The sequence below is a fragment of the Crassostrea angulata genome, chromosome 6 (genome assembly GCF_025612915.1).
Source record: "Crassostrea angulata isolate pt1a10 chromosome 6, ASM2561291v2, whole genome shotgun sequence".
NCBI classification, from domain to species: Eukaryota; Metazoa; Mollusca; class Bivalvia; order Ostreida; family Ostreidae; genus Magallana; species Magallana angulata.
The window spans coordinates 5,769,512-5,789,603 of NC_069116.1; the positions used below are offsets into that span (position 1 = coordinate 5,769,512).

A 20,092-nucleotide genomic window follows, 5' to 3' on the forward strand; every position below is an offset into this window, starting at 1 on the left:
AAATAAGATATACATTACCATTGGACCTTAAGTAAATGGTTTTTTCGCCAACAATTAAAAAGTCAATGTTAAGCTGCATTAGTCTGACACTGTTTTCCTCATTAATTTCAAACAGTTTCCAAGTGTGTACATCTTTTATTGAAAGACAAAGTATAAAACTATTCGAACGTTTTAAACCATTAATCGCTATATCTTCCATCTTACAATCCAGTATAACAGCAACACTCTCTACGATTTTATAAATTTGCTCTTTCGTGTAATCGTTTAAGTCTCCTTGTATGTGGAACTGAACGTTCTGATAACCATTTTCTGTATTAAATAAAAAAAATCGCACACAAAATCGTACATTGGAAGAAATAAAAATGTAAATTATATGAAAAATTCTGTCTTATTCAAACACATTATGAACTGGAAGATTTAAATAATATTGACATTTACGTATAAAGTCCAAGTAATCGTTCTTGCAGATATTGATTATGAAAAATTCAATAAAAATGATAATAATAGTTTTGAATATTTAATCAATTTTCTTATAATTGAATAAAGACACTTATAAAAAGTACATATTCAAAGCAATAACCCAAAGAAGGATTTACCTGGAGGCTGTTCGTAAAAACACAATGCTTCATGTGTCAAAGCATAGTCTTTGCATTTTGTATAGAGTTCTTTACAGTCAGTCTCTTTGCAAAGAAATTGCATAAAAATAACATCATTTTGAGTAAACAGGTTTTCATCTTGAAGAATAAGGAAACATTCTAATGCTGAATTTGCTGCACTAAGGGATGTTTCATTCTTAACTTTGCCAGAGGCTACAAAAAAATGAAATAAATTTGGATACATTAGATTTTATTTAAGTAAATACTGAGCAGTTTTAGTTAAGCTTATCGTCGGGTAAAAAATTACACCAATATCACTTATTCACACATTTCAAAAAAAATACTTTAACTTAACAACGGTCATTTAGAACAATTACCCCGTAATATATATTTCAGGTTTTGTAACTTTTGATGTGGAAACTCTTTTGCTAGATAGTTACTGAGCATGGCAAAGCTAAATCCTCCTTTATCTCTGTAAGTTTTGCTTTCTACAACACCTAAATAAATATAAAAGAAAACCCAAAACAGAGAAGTTGAAGAAGCTATATGATACACACATATAAAATTTCAAGCATCTGCAATAAATGGTTGCCGAGATATCTTTGACAAACATTAGGCGACGACGACAGACAACGGACACATTTTGATCAGAAAAGCTCACCGGCTCAGGTGAGCTAAAGTGATATGCCGGACTCTTTCAGTAACAAAGTAGTTTGGGTGCAAGAATGTAATTTTTTTTTATTCCTATTGAATCCGACCACGTAAATGCATTAACTATAAATCATATTTAGTGTTTACCTAAATATTAATATTTTCAGCTACAACCAAAGCAATCATGAAAAAAGACTACCCCACAGTCTTAGGTGAGTCAAAAACGTCCAGCCCCTAATAAATATAACGATATGGAAACAGTAAGATAATGTCGGGCAGGCACGTAGCATCAGTGAGGGAGGAGATGTCCTCCCTTTTCCTGCGGCAAACCCTTTCCTAAGTTCACTTTTAAAATATCAAATTATCATGAAGTTGCACCCCTCTTCTTTTTGGGGATGCATGTACAAATTTAATGTACAGTGAAATTGAAGTTCTACGTAGACGTTTTACTAATCTTCTCTGATTTGCTAAAAAATTTATTTCATTCTTACCTTTACGTTTTTGCTTTATGGTAATTTGATTGCCTGTGAACAAAAACAAAGATGTTGAGCATAGTTAACAAAAATACAAGGGCTGGATATGTTATGTGTATTGTAGCACAGTGCAATAACTACTTGCATTATTTTGCGGCTGATGACCCTCTTAAACAGCCCAACTCAATAACTATCAAATGGTATAAACATTAGCTATGAGCTCTACATAGTTTTCAACATATAGTCATTTCAGTCGTTGACTGCTGTTGTAAAAATGATTAGGAAACGGTTTGAGAATAGTAAAGAAATTAGTGCTAATGTAAAAGTTCGAAAAAAGAAGTCGCTTATTCGGTAATGCACATTGTTGGGTTAAGTAAATCCTGGGGAGTTTACATGTTAATTTATGTATAAGAAACGAATTTATTATTCCGTGCGTATATATTTTTACTGTTTTGGTAGCAAGACATCTTCGCTGGCCAAGGGTTTTCGGTCAACTTTGCTCCCCATCGTTCATTACGGATTTCATTACGAAAACTCGGTTACAATCTCCGCGTTTTATGATTGGCTGCAGCTGCGAGTAGCTGATCTAATCGCAGTGCTTGGAATTTAAAAGAATACACATGTGTGATCATTTGTAAAACATTTGGTGCTTTTAACAAGTTGAGACACAAGTTCTTTTCGAGTACAGTGCCCCTTAACGATGGTCTAACAAAATCGCTTTAAAAACCTTTATATTTTACTGGTATTGAACATAGCTGCATAGTTCTACAAACTTGTCAAGGCTCGCGTGATAGCATTGGAAGTAATCATGGCGAACGTAAAAGTTGCCTATACCGTTCATAGGCGTCGCAACCGGGGAGGGGGGGGGGGGTAGGGCTAGCCCCCCACCTTTTTTTTTGCAAAGTTAGACCTAACCATTAGGGACATAGCATCATAGAGGGTTCAGCCCTCCACTTTTTCTCGCAGCAAAGATAATTGTTCCTAAATTTACCTTGAAAGATTGAGAAGTTGGAGTCATAGGCAACATGTTTTCAAGTTGTAATAATGCCATAGTGTATATAACCCATTGTTTAATTCGATAAAAATGTAAATACTGTAAATTCCTAATTAAACACGAGGAATTAATATCCGCGTAAAATCGCGAGAAGCCCGTCTCGCGAAATTTAAAATCTCGCTTTTAATTTTCAGACATATGTAAACTACATGAAACTATGATAAAATTTCGGCATTCGCGATTTTATGTTCTCGCGATTTGATGGAAAACCGTTGAATCGCGGAATTAAGTACTCGCGTAAAATAAGGAATTTACAGTATGCAATATTTTTAACTATTAAAACATTCTGATTCCAACCACTGACACAACACTAGCTTTAAGAGACAGTACGGCGCATCCTTTCAAAAAGCCGACTTAGAAAAAATCTCCGATCAGGTTCGGTATTTTTACACTACTCATGAATGTATAAACTTTCAGAAAATTACAAAGTTCTCCATGAAATAAATCTAATTATTTCATTAAAATTAATAATCACATATAACCTATCACATATTTACATCGCAACGTGTACATGTAACTGGGTCCAGCCTGCTATGCTATTACGCATGTGTATTTACTATAAACAAAACACATACAGGGCTCGTGAAGATTCTCCTGTACATGTTTGTTGATAAAAATATGTCTTTCCTACTTCTCCCAATTAATAATTGTTTAAATTTTTTAAAATAACCACAATTATTATTTTGTAAGCATGTATTTTGCGTGCTTATCGAAGGAGTTGACTACAACCTATTAGAAATTTATTTTTGCAAGTGAGACCCCTTGAGGGTTTATTTGACACATTTATGCCTGTTCATTTTATAATGAACCGGAATTGGTAAACCATTAATAGATTATCGAGAAAAAGATGATATGCCCTGTTTATAGAGTCCTTTTTACCTCGTATACCATGATGATCGCAGTCGGGCGAAGATCTTTTAGTTTTCAGCACGTGTCAATTACTGTCAATAAAAATCCACGTGGTACAAATAAACGACATAAGATTTTTCGGTTTGTGCGACTCTTAAATTTCGGGAAGCTCATAACTACATTAATTAGGTACGTGAAAGGGATTTTTATCTATTTCAACTGTTACAATCAACGTTATTTCGTATTTACTAACGGAACAATGGGTAAATCTGAAGTTATTCAGACATGTGTTTTCAGCTGTACTTTAGTGCCACGTACACCAAGCACCAAGACTTCGCAAATTTTACTGTTTATTTCATATGTTGGGTAGAGAATATGTCTATGATCATTTGGTAAATAACTGCAAAAAATAATAAAAAATAGTTCTAAGAAAAAATACAGTAGATAATAAACTTCATATAAATAAGCTGATAAATAAATCGCCCAACTTGTTTAAATTATAAACTAGTATACTTTATAAACTCTCAATTACAACAATTAAAGATTAGAAAACATAATTCAAATTAGCCGCCATTTTCTTTACAACAGTTCACAGTAGTAAACACTTTATCTTTGAATTTCTTCTTAAATAATAATACTTATTAATACAGATAATTTATGCATACAAATATATAAAAATTAACTTACATGGTGAGGTGACAAGCATGGAGCATATGGTAAATAGTTCTGAAGTCGTGCAGAAAAACACAAAATACACTCCGTTCATGGAACTTGCACGGGGAAAAGGAGAGGCAAAAAATGAACATGCACCAAGGGAAGATAACTCACAAAATGATACAAAGCAAAGAGCAAAACTCTTGCTAGTAACTACAAACAAGTCAGTACACTCCCCGTCTGATGTTAATAACATCACTACTAAAGGCTCAACTAAATAGCTGACGAAATAAAAAAAAATCACTAGTATACTAAAAAATAGTCAAACATTGACAATATCCCACCATGGCATGACATTATTTACTCAATATCAAAATTTTGCATGTCACTACCTAAATAATGCACGAGTTAAACTGCCAACAATGGGATAATTTGTGAAATCGGTCTAACAAATGTCACAGATTGATTGTTCTTAAACATTTTAACTTTCACTTTCCTCACTAAAGAGTCCTGACTTTCGTACACTTCCTGAATCGTTGCTAGTGGCCATTGACATCTAGGTTCGTCACTTTTTACTAACACAACATCACCTTCTTTCACGTTAGGGGTGGTTTCCTCCCACTTCCTGCGCACTTGCAACATATGAAGGTATTCGGACTGCCAACGCTTCCAACACTGGTTTGCTAACCCTTGTACTCGTTTCCACGCTGACTTGATCATATCTTTCCGATTGAATTCATTACACATAAATTCACATTTATCACTAGACACAAACTTCTGAGTTAACAAAGTATTGGATGTTAACACAAATGGTGAATCTGGGTCCGTAGAAACAGGAGTTAATGGTCGTGAAATGACGATAGCCGTAACTTCGGCAAGAAGTGTACACAGAACTTCATGTGTTATATTGTGGTTGTTTGGATCCAACATCATGCCATCAAGAATTCTTCTTACTACGCCGATCATGCGTTCCCATGATCCTCCGAAATGTGAAGAATGTGGGGGGTTGAAAATCCACTTGATTCCAGAGTTGAACAGGTACTGTTTTGTTTTAACATCTTCAACATTGATTTTGTCTATATGTAGGTCATCTGTTGCATCTACGAAATTGGTGCCCCGATCTGAACGGAAAATCTGTACTTGATAAACCTACGTAAAGCGTTGATAAATGCTGATGAACTTAGCGAGTCTATAACCTGAATGTGTATGGCTCGGATGACAATACACGTAAAAAGTACTCCCCATCGTTTTGAAGAGGCACTTCCACCACGAGTCTTCCGTGAGACCACCTGCCATGGACCGAAGACATCCACTCCAACGTTGGTAAAAGGAGGATTTGGTTCAAGTCTATCTTTTGGAATATCAGCCATTTTCTGAATAGCTTCTTTGCCTCGTAACTTTTTACATGAGACAGTTTTTTAACACCGAAGAAATGAGACGTTTTCCACTTGTGATCCAATATCCGGCAGCACGATTGGCACCTTCCGTTAGATGACGACCTTGATGTTTAAGGGATTCATGATGATGACGTACAAATATTGCTGCAAGTGAGTGTGATCCAGGAATTATAACTGGTTTTTTCTCATACTTGCTCAGCTGTATTTGATTGAGTCGTCCACCTATGCACAGTATTCCACTGTTATCTGTAATGGGTCCCAATGTTTTCAACGTGCTGTCCTTTGGTATTGGTATTCCCTTCGAAAGACATTGAATTTCTCTTTTATAAGAATCTCTCTGCATTGTTTTTATAATAAATTTCTCAGATTCTTCAAATGTCTCCAAGTTCTTCCAAATTCTACAATCATGCCATCCAAAACATTTAGAGTCACAATCTTTTTCGTCATGTTTGAATGAATTTGCCAAATGTCTAAGTCTTGCAACACACTTCACAACTTTAGGCCATTCGGAAATTCGTGCTAGACTGTCACCAATCACAAAATCTGATGTATTGGTCTTTAAACATCTGACTTCCTGTTTAATTTCTTTGTCAGATTCTGGATCTATTAGTTCATATAAAATCTTTTCTTGAGAACTTGGATACAGTTCTGACTGTTCTGGTCCTTCCAACCATTTGCTGTGCTGCAACTCAGAGGCGTGAATTGGTCTTGTTGCTTCATCTGCTGGGGTTCGTTCACTTGGAATATAAAACCATTGTTCGGACTTTGTTACTTTATGAATTGTCACCACTCTGTTAGAAACATATTGGTAGAATCTCCTAGAATGATTTGAAATGTATCCTAAAACCACCTTGCTATCACAATAGAACTTGAAATGTTCAATAGATATTTTTAGCTGTTCGGACACTGATTGAGCAATTTCAACTGCCAATACTGCTCTACATAACTCCAAACGAGGAATTGAATGTCCGTGTAATGGAGCCAGCTTTGATTTTCCTAAGATAAATCCATATTGTCCTTGGTTTTCCACATAGGCCACTGCTGATATGGCAACCTCGGAAGCGTCACAAAACACATGGATATTCTTCTCGGTGGTTCGAATCCAGGAATCGTGAAAATACATTCTCGGAATGAATAAAGTCTCTAAAACATCTAACGACTTTTTCCATTTCTTCCATTTGTACTCCTGATCTTGCGGTAAAGGTTCATCCAAGTTAGAAGTTTCTTGAAGCAGACTTCTCATGATTGACTTTCCTTGGACTATCACTGGGGCTAAAAAACCAAGGGGGTCAAAATACTTTTAATGGTTGATAGAACACCCATTCTTGTGTAAGATTTGAAATCTTTTGATATTTTGAAGAAAAATTAATCTGACTATATATTCCAATTCAGTTCTAAACTACGTTGTGTTGGTAAACTGTCAACAGCAAAATCCAAGTTTTTCAGATCACTTGAAAGGTCTTCAGTGTCAAAAGACTTCATAACTTCAGAATTATTAGATGCAATTTTGTGTAAGCGTAATCAAATCCACTGCATCCTCGACACTCTGCTGTGATGTTAGACCATCATCCACATAGAAATCACGTTCAATGTAATGGGTCACATCTGTTCCATAAATGTGTTCCACTTCCTTGACAGTCCTTCGCATTCCGTATGTTGCAATTGCCGGTGAAGGGCTGTTCCCAAAAACATGGACTGTCATACGGTATTCAATAAGGGGTTTGTTTACATCATTGTCCTCATGCCATAAAAAACGTAAGAAGTTTCGATGAGCCGGAATTACTCGAAAACAATAAAACATCTGTTCCACGTCTGCCATGATAGCCACTTCTTCTCTACGAAATCTCTTTAGTACTCCTAGTAATGAGTTGGTGAGGTCTGGTCCAGATAAGAGAACATCATTTAAAGATTGTCCTTCACATTTTGATGATGAATCAAACACTAATCGAATTTTTTTAGGTTTCTTTGGATGGTACATTCCAAATAGTGTCAGATACCAACACTCTTCATCTGATGAAATGGGTGGTGCGACCTCTGCATGGTGTTTCTGTATTAGTTGATCCATGAACTCTATGGCATGTTGTCGTTTGGTTTCATCTTTCATAAGACATGAAGAGAATTGCTTAGCTCTATTAAGAGCCTGTTTATGATTATTAGCCAGTCTCTTTCGATTTTTGCGAAAAGGTAAGGGAGCTTCCCAGTATCCTTTGGAATCTTTATGAAACTGTGAATCCATGATTTCTAGAAAGTCATGGTCATCAACAGAGAGTCCAATCTTCTCATCATTGTAGTTTTCTGGAAAATATTTTTCCCGAATTCACTTTTAACATTAGCCACATCAGTCATTTCAACAAAGTTCTCTTGGACATGAATATCATTATCACAACGCAGCATTACAGACGGACGACCATTTGACAAAATACAAGTTTTCATTGTATTGATCACATTGGGTTGATGAACTTTCCCTAGACACGTTTCACCTATAATAGTCCAGCCAAGATGCAATTTCTGTGCATAAGGAAGATTGCCAGGTCCGACTTCCTGATCAAGTACATGATGAGCTATAGTTATGTCTCTCCCAATAAGCATCATGATTTCAGCTTTGTTGATAGTCGATAGGTGGAATGTAGTCTGCTATACCACGCAAGTGTTCATAATGGAGAGTAATCTCTGGTGTTGGTATTTCATCTCGAGCATTTGGAATTTGTTCACATTCAATGACAGATGGCAGCTCAATAGAAATATATCCATCAATAGATTCAATCACCAGATTGTCAGTTTTCCTACCATATGTTTGTTTTCTTCTTGCACATGATGCTAATACATCATTTGTTACTATGGTATTGATACCCATCATATCAAAAAGTTCAGAACTTGCTAAAGTTTTGTTTGATTGATCATCAATCACTGCATATATTTTCATTCGTTTCTGAGGACAGTTTTTTGAATACACATCAACAAGTACAGTTTTTGCACAAGATTTTCCCTTGAAATTGAATGGATCTCCACAGATCTGGGTACATTTTGAGTTCACGTTCTCTCTATTTCTGTATCCTGTATCCTCAACGCCATCAGGCCTCATAGAAACGACACAATTCACGGACACTGGTATTCGTTTCACATGTAAAGGTGTTGAGTGATATGAACTTCCACACTCAGCACATTTCACATCAGATGTACATTCATGTTGTTTGTGGGTTTTACTTAAGCACTTAAAACACATATTGTTATCTTTCAGAATCTTTCTTCTCTGATCAAGTGGTTTTGAACGAAATGCTCGACAGTGTTCCAGGGAATGATTGGATCTATGAACAGGACACAAGTTTTCAATGTCACTTGCTAATGTTTCACTCACAGAAGTTTTCCTAGTGAGCACTCTTTCTGCTTTGTTTCTAAGACTGGTAATTTTGTTAGTGGAGGTCAAAGATGAATTGTACATAAAACTGGGATTGTTCTTTATACGACTTTGCTCTTGAACAAATCGAACAAACACATGAAATGGAGGATATACCGCATTGTGTTCATTTGTGTATTTCACAGCTGTTTTTGTCCATTTCTCTTGCAGGTTGTACGGTAATTTCATCAAATGGGATTTACTCCTACCGAAGCATCATAGTATGCAAGAAGTGGTTCATATCGTTCACCTCTCTTTAGGGATAAAATTTCTTCTAATACATCTGATAGGTCATACAAACGATGCAACTCTTTATTTGTAATAGGAGGAAAAGAGTTCAGTTTGGTTTTCAAAGACGTTTCAATTAACTCTGGACTTCCAAATCTCTCTTCTAGTCTCTGCCAGATTCTTTGTAGTCCTCTTCTAGGGTTGTGCGCATTTGCTGATTTTATGCTCATGATTTGTTGTTGAGACGAATTTGAAGTGTATTTTATAAGAAAGTCCATTTCTTCTTCTGGATTTGCATCTAATTCAAGCATCACAGATTTAAATGAATTCCTCCATGATGGATAAAATTCAGGTTTGTTGTTGAATTGGATCAGACGAGAAACGAAAGTCTTTTTTCAACATGTATCGTGTAAAATCTGCTGGGATACCGGTAAGTTGATGAGTCTGTTTTGATGATGCATCAGGAACTGGTCGTTGAGAGATAGATTGTCTTATCACACTTGATGGTCTTTCATAATTCACAGCAGGTTTTCTTCTGTCAGAATAGAGTGACGCACTAGAATGATGTTCCACATATTTCTTTGTACGTTCGGTTTGACTTTCAATTTCAATGTCACCAATATTTCGATCACATATTTCTTCACCTTCAGCGCTACGAACTTCAGCTTCAGCAACAGCTACTTCTTTTTTGATATTTAATAACTCGAGGTCAGCTTCTAAATCTTCAGTTCTTTTCCGTGATTTGGCACGTTCTGAAGCAGTAACGACTGTTCTTTCTTGATCTGCATTTCTATTTCAGAATATTTTAATTTCGCTTTAGCAATGTCGGCTTTTTTGCGTTTTTCTGACAATGATGATCGACTACTCAATCCACTTCCAGATTTTGATGAAAGTTTATCACTGTTGTGTTTTGAAGATTACTTCTGAGAAGTTGTTGTCGATGTAAAGTTTGTATTATCATCATCATATAACAGTAAATCATCATCACAAGAACTCTGTTTTGCTTTCCAGTGATGTTGTTCCAGTTTGAACCTTAATTTCGTAAAGGCTGCATGAATCAGTATGTCATGACCTTGATATGTTGTTTTCAAATTTTCTAATTGTTGAAGACTATTTTCTGTTCTTTGTCTTTCAAGAAATATCACAAAGTCCATGTAGTCATCTTCATAATATTTTACACTCTTTTCTAACGATTCTCTGAGATTGATGTAAGATTCACTATCACTTTCAGTAGACAGTCTATCTAATGTTGTAAGGATCTCATCAACATTTTTCCATGATTTGTAGAAATCTAAAGAATATTTTTCATAGTTCTTCAGATAAAGATCTTCTCCTTTTGAGGTTAATAGACGTCGCCGTAAAGAGTAAGGAACCTCTGTTTTTCTGGATCATCGGCCTGCGCCATGCTGTGTCGTTGTACACATTTATTTACTTTAGTGCCACGTACACCAAGCAAACCAAGACTTCACAATTTCTACTGTTTATTTCATATGTTGGGTAGAGAATATGTCTATGATCATTTGCGCAGTACAGTTAAGGCGGTCAATAAAAATATGGGCAAATTTTTGTGATGAAAACACGTATACTTTAGTTAAACTGGCATGTCCTTTTTAAAATCAATAACAGTTACTCAAATGCAATATATTTCTAAAATATATATGTAACAGTACAATATTTTATGTTCATAGTGGTCACGTGATATGGCAGTCCCATGGTACAAGCAGATGTATTTGTGGTTTTGGGGTCATTTAAAAAATTCAATATTGCAAGGGCATAATCATGTCAAAATTCACAACTGAATTATGAAATAACTTGATGTTATATCGTAGATTTTGAAAAACGGTGCGAACTTTTTAAGATAAGAATATTTGTTAGTAGAAACCGTAATTTATAATGCATATGTTGAATAATTTTGAAGGTCACAGGGTTAATTTCATTAAAAAAAATAATTAATTTGTAAGATTTTACAAGGATCGTAGAAGTTTTTAAGTTACATAGCATATTTCAAATTCACATGTAAAAATTTGTCGGGATCAGGTAAGTGAATGCCCTTGCAATTAAGTGATTTATTTAGGTACTCAAATTTTAGATATACGATTTTTTATACAAAACCGAGGTGGCTTCTTTATACGATGCATACTTTTAACAAAATAAAAATAAGACTATATAGGTAGCATTCTACTAATAATAATTTTAAACAAAATATCCATTTATACTTTTCCGTTAATGTATGACATTTATTTTTCTTCGCTATAAAACTGCACGATAGCCTTCAATGATTTAACTTAATGCGTCATAATGACGTCATATTTTGTAGTACAGCGAGAACGGCATCTCGCTTATTTTTCAGTGTGTACGATATAACGGACATCAAAATTGTAAGTAATAGCATTTGTTGTTTTTAATTAAAAGATTAGTATAAGTTAATTTTACTAATAAATAGATTAATAAGTACTTTCGAGTTTTGTAATATACTGTGATGTCATAATGCACATTTCCCGTACTTTTTGTCTGAACGGAGTTTATTGACAGCCTTAACTGTGCTGCGTGGTAAATAACTGCAAAAAAATAATAAAAAAATAGTTCTATGAAAAAATACAGTAGATAATAAATTTCATATAAATAAGCTGATAAATAAATCGCCCAACTTGTTTAAATTATAAACTAGTATACTTTATAAACTCTCAATTACAACAATTAAAGATTAGAAAACATTATTCAAATTAGCCGCCATTTTCTTTACAACAGTTCACAGTAGTAAACACTTTATCTTTGAATTTCTTCTTAAATAATAATACTTATTAATATCGATAATTTATGCATACAAATATATAAAAATTAACTTACATGGTGAGGTGACAAGCATGGAGCATATGGTAAATAGCTCTGAAGTCGTGCAGAAAAACACAAAATACACTCCGTTCATGGAGCTTGCACGGGGAAAAGGAGAGGCAAAAAATGAACTTCCACCGAGGGAAGATAACTCACAAAATGATACAAAGCAAAGAGCAATAACTCTTGCTAGTAGCTACAAACAAGTCAGCACATGTACTATCTCTTTAAATGTTTGTATTAGACTCATAAGTTATTATAATAAGTTGTTATAATAGAATATTTAAATGAAGTAATAAACACTTTAATATGTTTTACGGTGCGACCGTTGGGGCGAGCGCAGCATGTGATCAAACAATGAATTATGATAAATCAATAAAAATAAAATTATCAACGTAAATGAATTTGAGTGCAAAATGAAATAAAACATACCTATTTTTCAATAATGTTTCATTTTTCATAGTTTATAGGATTTGTTATAATTTATTTATTTATAATTAGAACAAAAGTTTAATCTCAGATACAATGTTGTTGAATAATAAAGATTTTAATATAAATGTTCATTGCACTGTATCTCCTCGTTTAAAGTGATCATAACGTCAGTTCATCCCCTTTTTTGCAGTAGACTTTTTTTTCTTAAACTTACATAAAAAATTGACTCATCGTAGGGTCCCCCCCCCCCATGTTAAAAAAAGAAAATCGACTTATGGATTTGCCCTTTTAAAAAAAATTTATTTCTATTTCTTTTTTAATTTACGCTTCAAAATATTTGCTTATCATATTTTAAAAAAGAACATGGAGCCCCCCCCCCCCCCTTCTTGGGATTTGGAGCATGGAAGTGAAAATAAAGAAACCATTGAACTTCTAAAGCTGAAGGATTAGAATTTCCATGATTTTTTTCTTTTTGCTTGTAAAGAATTTTGGATGAGGCTGCCATCCACCCACCCCTTTTAAAAAAAAAGGCGATGCTACGTGTTCGTTCCAGGAAATTACCGTAAATATAAGGAATAAAATAGATGTGCGCATTCATCAAAATGAGTGCAAGTTACAACTGTTTCTTGTATATGAAGAAATGTCCTCATTCTTTAGCTTTGCAAGATTTTTGAGAGGATTTTGGTAATTTCAGCAGATCTACAATAACTTCAGTTAAAGTAATTTCCCCTTATTGTGACGTCAAAGTTCACGTTGGTTAACTGTCGTCCAACTCTTTAAAACTCCCCTGAGAAATAAAAGTACATAAAAATACCGTTTTATATTTACTTAAAAAGCATGATGTTCTTTAAATTACACATCTTATATGCTTCTCAAAAGTTAAAACTTTGATTCTCGCGAGAACGTGAGGTTGGAAACCATTGGTACTATGAATTGTTGGTCAAAATTTACTGACGCCGAAAAAATCTATCGGATCAATATGTATACCTTTGTGACGTCATTTGATTATTTTTGATTTGATTTTGATTGAGAGTGTACAGAGGTGAACTTTAGAGGTAACATTGACTGTATGTCGTATACATCCTTATTGTTTTTATTGTCTTGCTGATTCTCGTGAGGGTGTGAAGTGTTAAAAATTGCCATGATAACAGGGAACTACTGGGGCCGTTAAAACAATGCATTACTGGTCCGATTTACTGACGCCAAAATCATCCGTTGAATGAATGTGCAACTAGTCCGAATTTTCTATTCACACACGCATTGTCGGTAGAGCTCGCTTCGCTCTGCGCTCGCTAAAATATAGAATGTAAGTTAAAACAGACTTTGAAATATTTGTAAAGTTATCGCTCCTAAGGCATGAAAGGATATTTATCAGTCCTCTTCTACATTCTAGAGACTACGAACCACCTTGGTTGAACAAAATGAGTATTTCTAATTTCACCTTTTCGAGTTGTTTTTTAAAAGTTTATCAGGTACACATATCTAAGAATTAATTTTTAAATTTTTTTTTAGAAAGACCTCTCACTGCTTGAGAACAATTACCCTATAAGTTATTTCAGATTTTTCTTACCGGAAATAGCCTCCACGGTGCTTCCTATGAAGTTTGAAACTTCTATTTGAAAACAGCTGTTTTCCAGTTGATTTTCTCTTTGGACAACTAAAACCGGATGAGGAAGAGAAACAGTTGATTCTTTGTATACTTCAGCGTTGACATCTATTGGCAAGAACTTTTCGCTGTCGTTGCATTTTGTACTCCATCGAACATCAAATGGTGTTGGAATTGAATTGATGGTCATTGTAAAACACCTGTTCCCATTTTCTTTATCTTCAATTCTTTCCAAATATACATCAGGATTACCTAGACAGAGTTGATAGTTGTTTGATTTAAGAAAGTAAGATAATTTAAAGAATATACTCTAAAAATAACTCTTAATTGTCATTCTCAGTATATAAAAATCAATAAACTCATACGGAAAAAAGTGAATCTTATAAGTTGTCGAATGTTTGGATTATAACCCCATGTTGCGTAAGAAGCTGGAAATATCATGATGAGGGAGACCAAAACTCTTTCAGTTTAAGCAATTTTTTTCAACCTGAATAAGCATATTTCCATTAGCAATTGACATATGATATCAAAAACACTAGTTCTTGTGGACCCTTTCCGATGTATTTCACTGTTGAACACTGAATCCCTCTTGAGGTCCTAGTATTTCTATGATTTATATGAGCCGGTGTAACGAAGAATATTGACCCGGGTTGAAAATTGACCTGGGGGTCATTTTTCAACGTTGAATATTGACCCGGGGAGTCATTTTTTCAACGTTGAAAATTGAGACCAAAATCGGGAAATTTATACCCGGGGTCATTTTTCAACGTTATGAGAAAGATTTTTCTAAACTCTGATGACCACGACACATTGAAAATTGATCATGTTGAGAAATGACCCCAACCTCAGAGTTTTGATCTGAACTGTAACTTACTCTACACGGTTTAAATGTACAATCTTGCACATATTTGAAAGTTTCAGTTTTAAAATTTTCATACACTCCGATACGTATGCGGACTATAAGCTATTTATATTCTACATGATTATAAATGGTTTAGCACCACAAGATATGTTAGATCTAATTCAATCATATTTTCCAACTGAACATGCAAATAATCTTTGGTCGAATTAGCTTTTAGCTCACCTGAGCTGAAAGCTCAATTGAGCTATTTTGATTAATTTTTGTACGGCGTCCGTCCGTCCGTCTGTTTGTAAACTTTTTACATTTTCGACTTTATAATCCCCAGAACCACTTTGCCAATAACAACTTAACTTGGCACAAAACATCATTAGGTTAAGGGGATTCAAGTTTGTTTAAAGGGCCGAACTCTCTTTCAAGGGGAAATAATTAGGATTTATTGAAATTTTGATGATATTTTTAAAAAATCTTCTTTTCAGAAACCATTTGGCCAGAAAAGCTAAAATTTGTATGAAAGCATCCTCAGATAGTGTAATATTAAGTTCGTTCAAATCATTGTACCCGGGGTAAGGTGATGCCACAATGGGGGTCGAAGGTTTACATAGGAATACATAGTGTAAATCTTTTTTAAAATTCTTCTTCTCGGAAACTAATCAGCTAGAAAAAGCATCCTTATGTAGTGTAGTAACACATTTGTGAAAATCAAGACAACAATTTACATAGGACTATTAACAGAAAAAAATTAAAATATCTTTTTCTAAAATACATTTGCCAAGAAAAGTTGTAAATTTACTGAAAACAACCTCAGATAATATAGATTTAAATTCTTTAAATCAAAATCTTGAGAAGTAGGATTGGGCCACATTTGGATTCCAATTTTACATATGAAAATATTTATTTAATCACAAAAAATGAAATGTTATGATATTTGGTTTTTTAATAACTTATATGCAACATACTGTAAACCATCTTTTATTCGCGTGCTAGAAATTTTCGCGAGGTTTCCGAGAGCCTCGTCAAATCGTCAAACCTCTTGTTTACTGTCTACCAATATATCGGACTACTTATTACAAAAAATTTGTTCCGTCTACATGTAAATTATGGAATAATCTTCATGCATAAAAGAAAATTTCATAAACTTTATCTATCTTAAAGTCAAAACTTAAAAAAACAAAATATACCCAGAGCTTACAAACACATCAGTTAAGGAAAAAGGAAATATTATTTTACGTCAGTTACGGAATAAAGCTAGTAAAGCTTACTTATCTAGGGGTTTTTTAATTGATGAAAGTCAATATTTATACTGTGAGTCTGAATCTGAGGAAAGTGTGATTTTTCCCCCTAGATGTCCAAGATACACTCAACAAAGAGACGAACCTTTTTACAACTTATTGGCATTAGTGTACCTTTTCATATGATCTATATACTTTATGGTAGTTCTGATTTTTCATATAAATAAAATTGTTTTCCATGTTTTTAGTTATATTGGAGCTCCCAAGCGTTTTTGACTCTCTTAAGTTACACTTTTTAAACCTTTTAAAGTATTTTATATGAATATTTACTTATTATATAGTTCCCTTTTATTTACTGTTCTTTTCAAATGGGCTGGATCATGAAAATCTCATTCTTAGGTTTGTTTATTTGCAATTATAAATGAAGGTGATACGTTTGTTAATGTTGGTGTGAGTGAACATGTCTATCAACAATATGTCTTACAATCATATATGGTAAATGTTCAGATAATTATTTAATATTCAAGTATCCTCTGTCTTTTATACACATAATATCATATATTCTTATGCCCATTGATAATTTCTTTTTGACTTTGTATGTTTGAAAGGGTTAACATAGGCTTATCTGTTATCTAATCCATTCAATAATTTGAACATTCCGTTCAATTAAATACGTTTAAATTAATTATGTAGGTGCCTGTGATAGGAAGGTCAACCATCTACTCCAACAATGTTGTATGATCTTGTACAAAATATTTCTATTTAAAAAAATGTAATTTACCTATTTATTGACGAAAGCAATTACTGTTAATAAATTTATTTTAAATATTTGTGATCAAAGCAATTTAGAAACAATTACAACAAAATTATTGTATTGTCATCCTGAACAAAAATTAGGTTGCTAACTTGCTACAGATTCCATGAAGCAGAATTAGCGATTTGACGATATTTAGTTACATCAGAACTTATCCTAACGGAACAAATAAAACACTAAAAAATATCGGCTTCCAAGATATATAGTTACTATAGCATTGTTCACGAAAGAGTACAGGTTAGCGTATCGATCATCATTTTGTAAACTGGCTGGATCGGTGTGAATACAAAATTTTAACAAACTGAGTGGGTGTAAACACAAAAATCTTAACATGATATACTGTTAATTTTGTATTTTCACCCACCCAGAAAGTATACAATGAACAATATCAAAGTTTCAATTTATTGGGTGAATGTAAACCAAAATTAAACAATATGACGTATTGTAACTTTTTAAGTTATTTATATGTGTACACTTCTCCAGTGATTTAAAAAAAGGAGTTTTTTTTCTGAATTGAATAGTTTAACGTGTAACCATGTATACACTATTTTTTTAAAACATATATTTTTTAAAATTTATAGATATCACACAAAACAGCAATTATATGCGAAAAGTTTATTATGAATAAAATAGTTATTAAATATTTATAGGGATTAATGGTAAATTCAAAATATAATCATTTAGGTCTCATTTTTAACACCCCCCCCCCCCTCCCCAGTTGAATGATGTAAACATGTAAATCTACAGAATGAATATGTAAAAAACTGATAATTTCTTATTAAATAAACTCAAGTTATAAACATTAATTCGTTAATTTGTGCCATCTTTGCTGTTGAATTTTGAACCGGTTTCATGATCAAAATTCCACGTTGCGGGTCAGTTTTCAACGGATTAGGGTCTTTACTCAACAACTTTGGTCTCAATAATCAACGTGGGAAAATGAACCCCGGCCAATTTTCAACCCGGGTCAAAATTCTTCGTTACACCGGATACAAGAAAATATCTTTCAAATCTTGCAAACCATTTGAGCACATTTGACAATGAGCTAGTAAACAGCACTACTAAATATTCTTAAATTAGGCATGTTCACAAAATGTAAATGGAATGAATCTAAAATTTCAGGTCAATTTGTAGGCTTTGCATATCTTCAATTAAATTCAACAACCATTGCCCCTTTCCCCGGAAATCCGTTTGAATATTCCAATATGAAATCCATCCATGGAGGCGAAAACGATAAAATATATCAAATTATTTGGTTAACAGACTTAAGGTAATGGTCAATATCCCACTACATTAATAAAATACCTACATATATTTTTTACGATTTCTCAAACATGTATCTGGGGATATATCCTTAATAAATTTTACCCAGCTGGCTGATCTAGGGCCGTTGCTAAAAATAGAACCAATTGCGGAAAATGGTACTTTTTTCTTACATTAAAAATATTAGCCTAACCCTGAAATATGTCTTTCAGGAAATTGTTTTTTAATTATATCCTGTCGTGTGTAAAATGAACAAATTTATATTTCAAAACAATACTCTCATGTTACACTTGTTTAATAAATAAAAAATAGATAAATTTGCTTTCAAATAAGATAAATAAAATGAAACAATTTTTCAAAGAGTATTTAATCTCTTATAGTTTATTTACCTACAGAATTCTCTATAAAATATTGATAATTTTTACACCATAAGGTTCTTAATCAATATAAAATAAAAGGACCGGCCTTTTTCAGGATCACAATGGGCGTAGTTTTGGTAAAATTCAATAAAATATATATTTTGAAAAAAGTTCCGTAAAAAGAAAATTTTCCAAATGTTTATCATTTTATCTCTCTAAATAGTTTTTTTTTAGCTTTTAGTTAAATAGAAAATAGAAAATATGATTTGAACAAACCGTTGATCAATCAGTATTATATAAATTGCATAAGATTTTTGGATATCGGTACGTGTTATGGATCGAGATCGGTATTTAGAAATTGTAGTGCACGGAAGAAGCTTATTACATGATAAGCTATCAAGACAAAACCTCTATTCATGAAACTATCTTTACGGGTTTTAAAGACTGTTTTAATAATTCAAATAACCTTTTTTTAACGTATAATTTTAATCTAAAACATTTATGGGTGAAATATATTCATATTCATTGCTACAATATTGTAGTCATAAAGTTGGAATTAGTTTCCAGACAGGCAGATTTCGTGCACCTTTTAACCTAAATATATGCCAAGGTAGAAGGGAAAGGAAAGTCTAACGGGCTTGATTTAACTTTTATATGCCCCAACCAGTCCCCATTGTTTTACTCCATAAGTTCCAGTTTTGCAATACTGTATTTCCTTAATGCCAGATGATAAAAAAGAGACTGAAGTTTTTGAAACTGTCTTTGCTGTGATCCGATCAGGAACGTAATCGAATTGCTTAACGACTCCGGAACAGATTGCTTTTCCTTTATAGTAGTACTTGTATTTTGAGGACTTCCGAGATTACTCGGGGCATATGCCGCCTCAGTAGATAGAGCCAAATGTTTGTCAACTTTCAATTCTTTAGGCATTCTTTGCAGTAACGAATACGTCATATTTGACAAAATAAATTTCATGTTTACAATTATAACCAAAGAACGTGCGCTCGCACTGGGAATAGCAATATTTTCATTTATAATGCAAGTATCAATGTTCTTAAATGTGTTAAGAAATGGTACACCTTCAATGATGTTCCAAATTCAACATTTCTGCAGTTATAAATCTATACATTTTATCACTTTAAGAAACTATCAATCAAACAGATTTTTAATTATGAGAAAAATATGACACCTCAGGTGCCTATGTGTATATACTGTATGGAGGGAAATATTCGCCCTCATTTTATTTTCACCCTTGTTGCCAGCCGGCAAATTTAAGACTAGACCCTATTGTCTCAAATAATCTCTCTTTCAACACAACTTCATCCAAGCAAATTCAGAGGGGATTAAATCCTCTACAAGTGATGAAGGGCAAACTTCACATTGGGCAAAAATAATTCTG

At 33.5% G+C, this 20,092-nt stretch overlaps 1 protein-coding gene across 1 annotated transcript in view; it reads right to left on the reverse strand.

Moving 5' to 3' along the window:
- Positions 1 to 20,092, reverse strand: part of LOC128186458 (uncharacterized) — a 70,317-nt gene that overhangs the window by 202 nt on the left and 50,023 nt on the right. The window contains exons 8-12 of the mRNA XM_052856228.1: positions 14,131 to 14,418; positions 1,739 to 1,771; positions 974 to 1,093; positions 597 to 809; positions 19 to 309 (exon numbers count right to left, since the gene is read on the reverse strand). Of these exons, the coding sequence (XP_052712188.1) occupies positions 19 to 309; positions 597 to 809; positions 974 to 1,093; positions 1,739 to 1,771; positions 14,131 to 14,418 (945 nt within the window). The remainder of the gene's footprint in view (positions 1 to 18; positions 310 to 596; positions 810 to 973; positions 1,094 to 1,738; positions 1,772 to 14,130; positions 14,419 to 20,092) is intronic.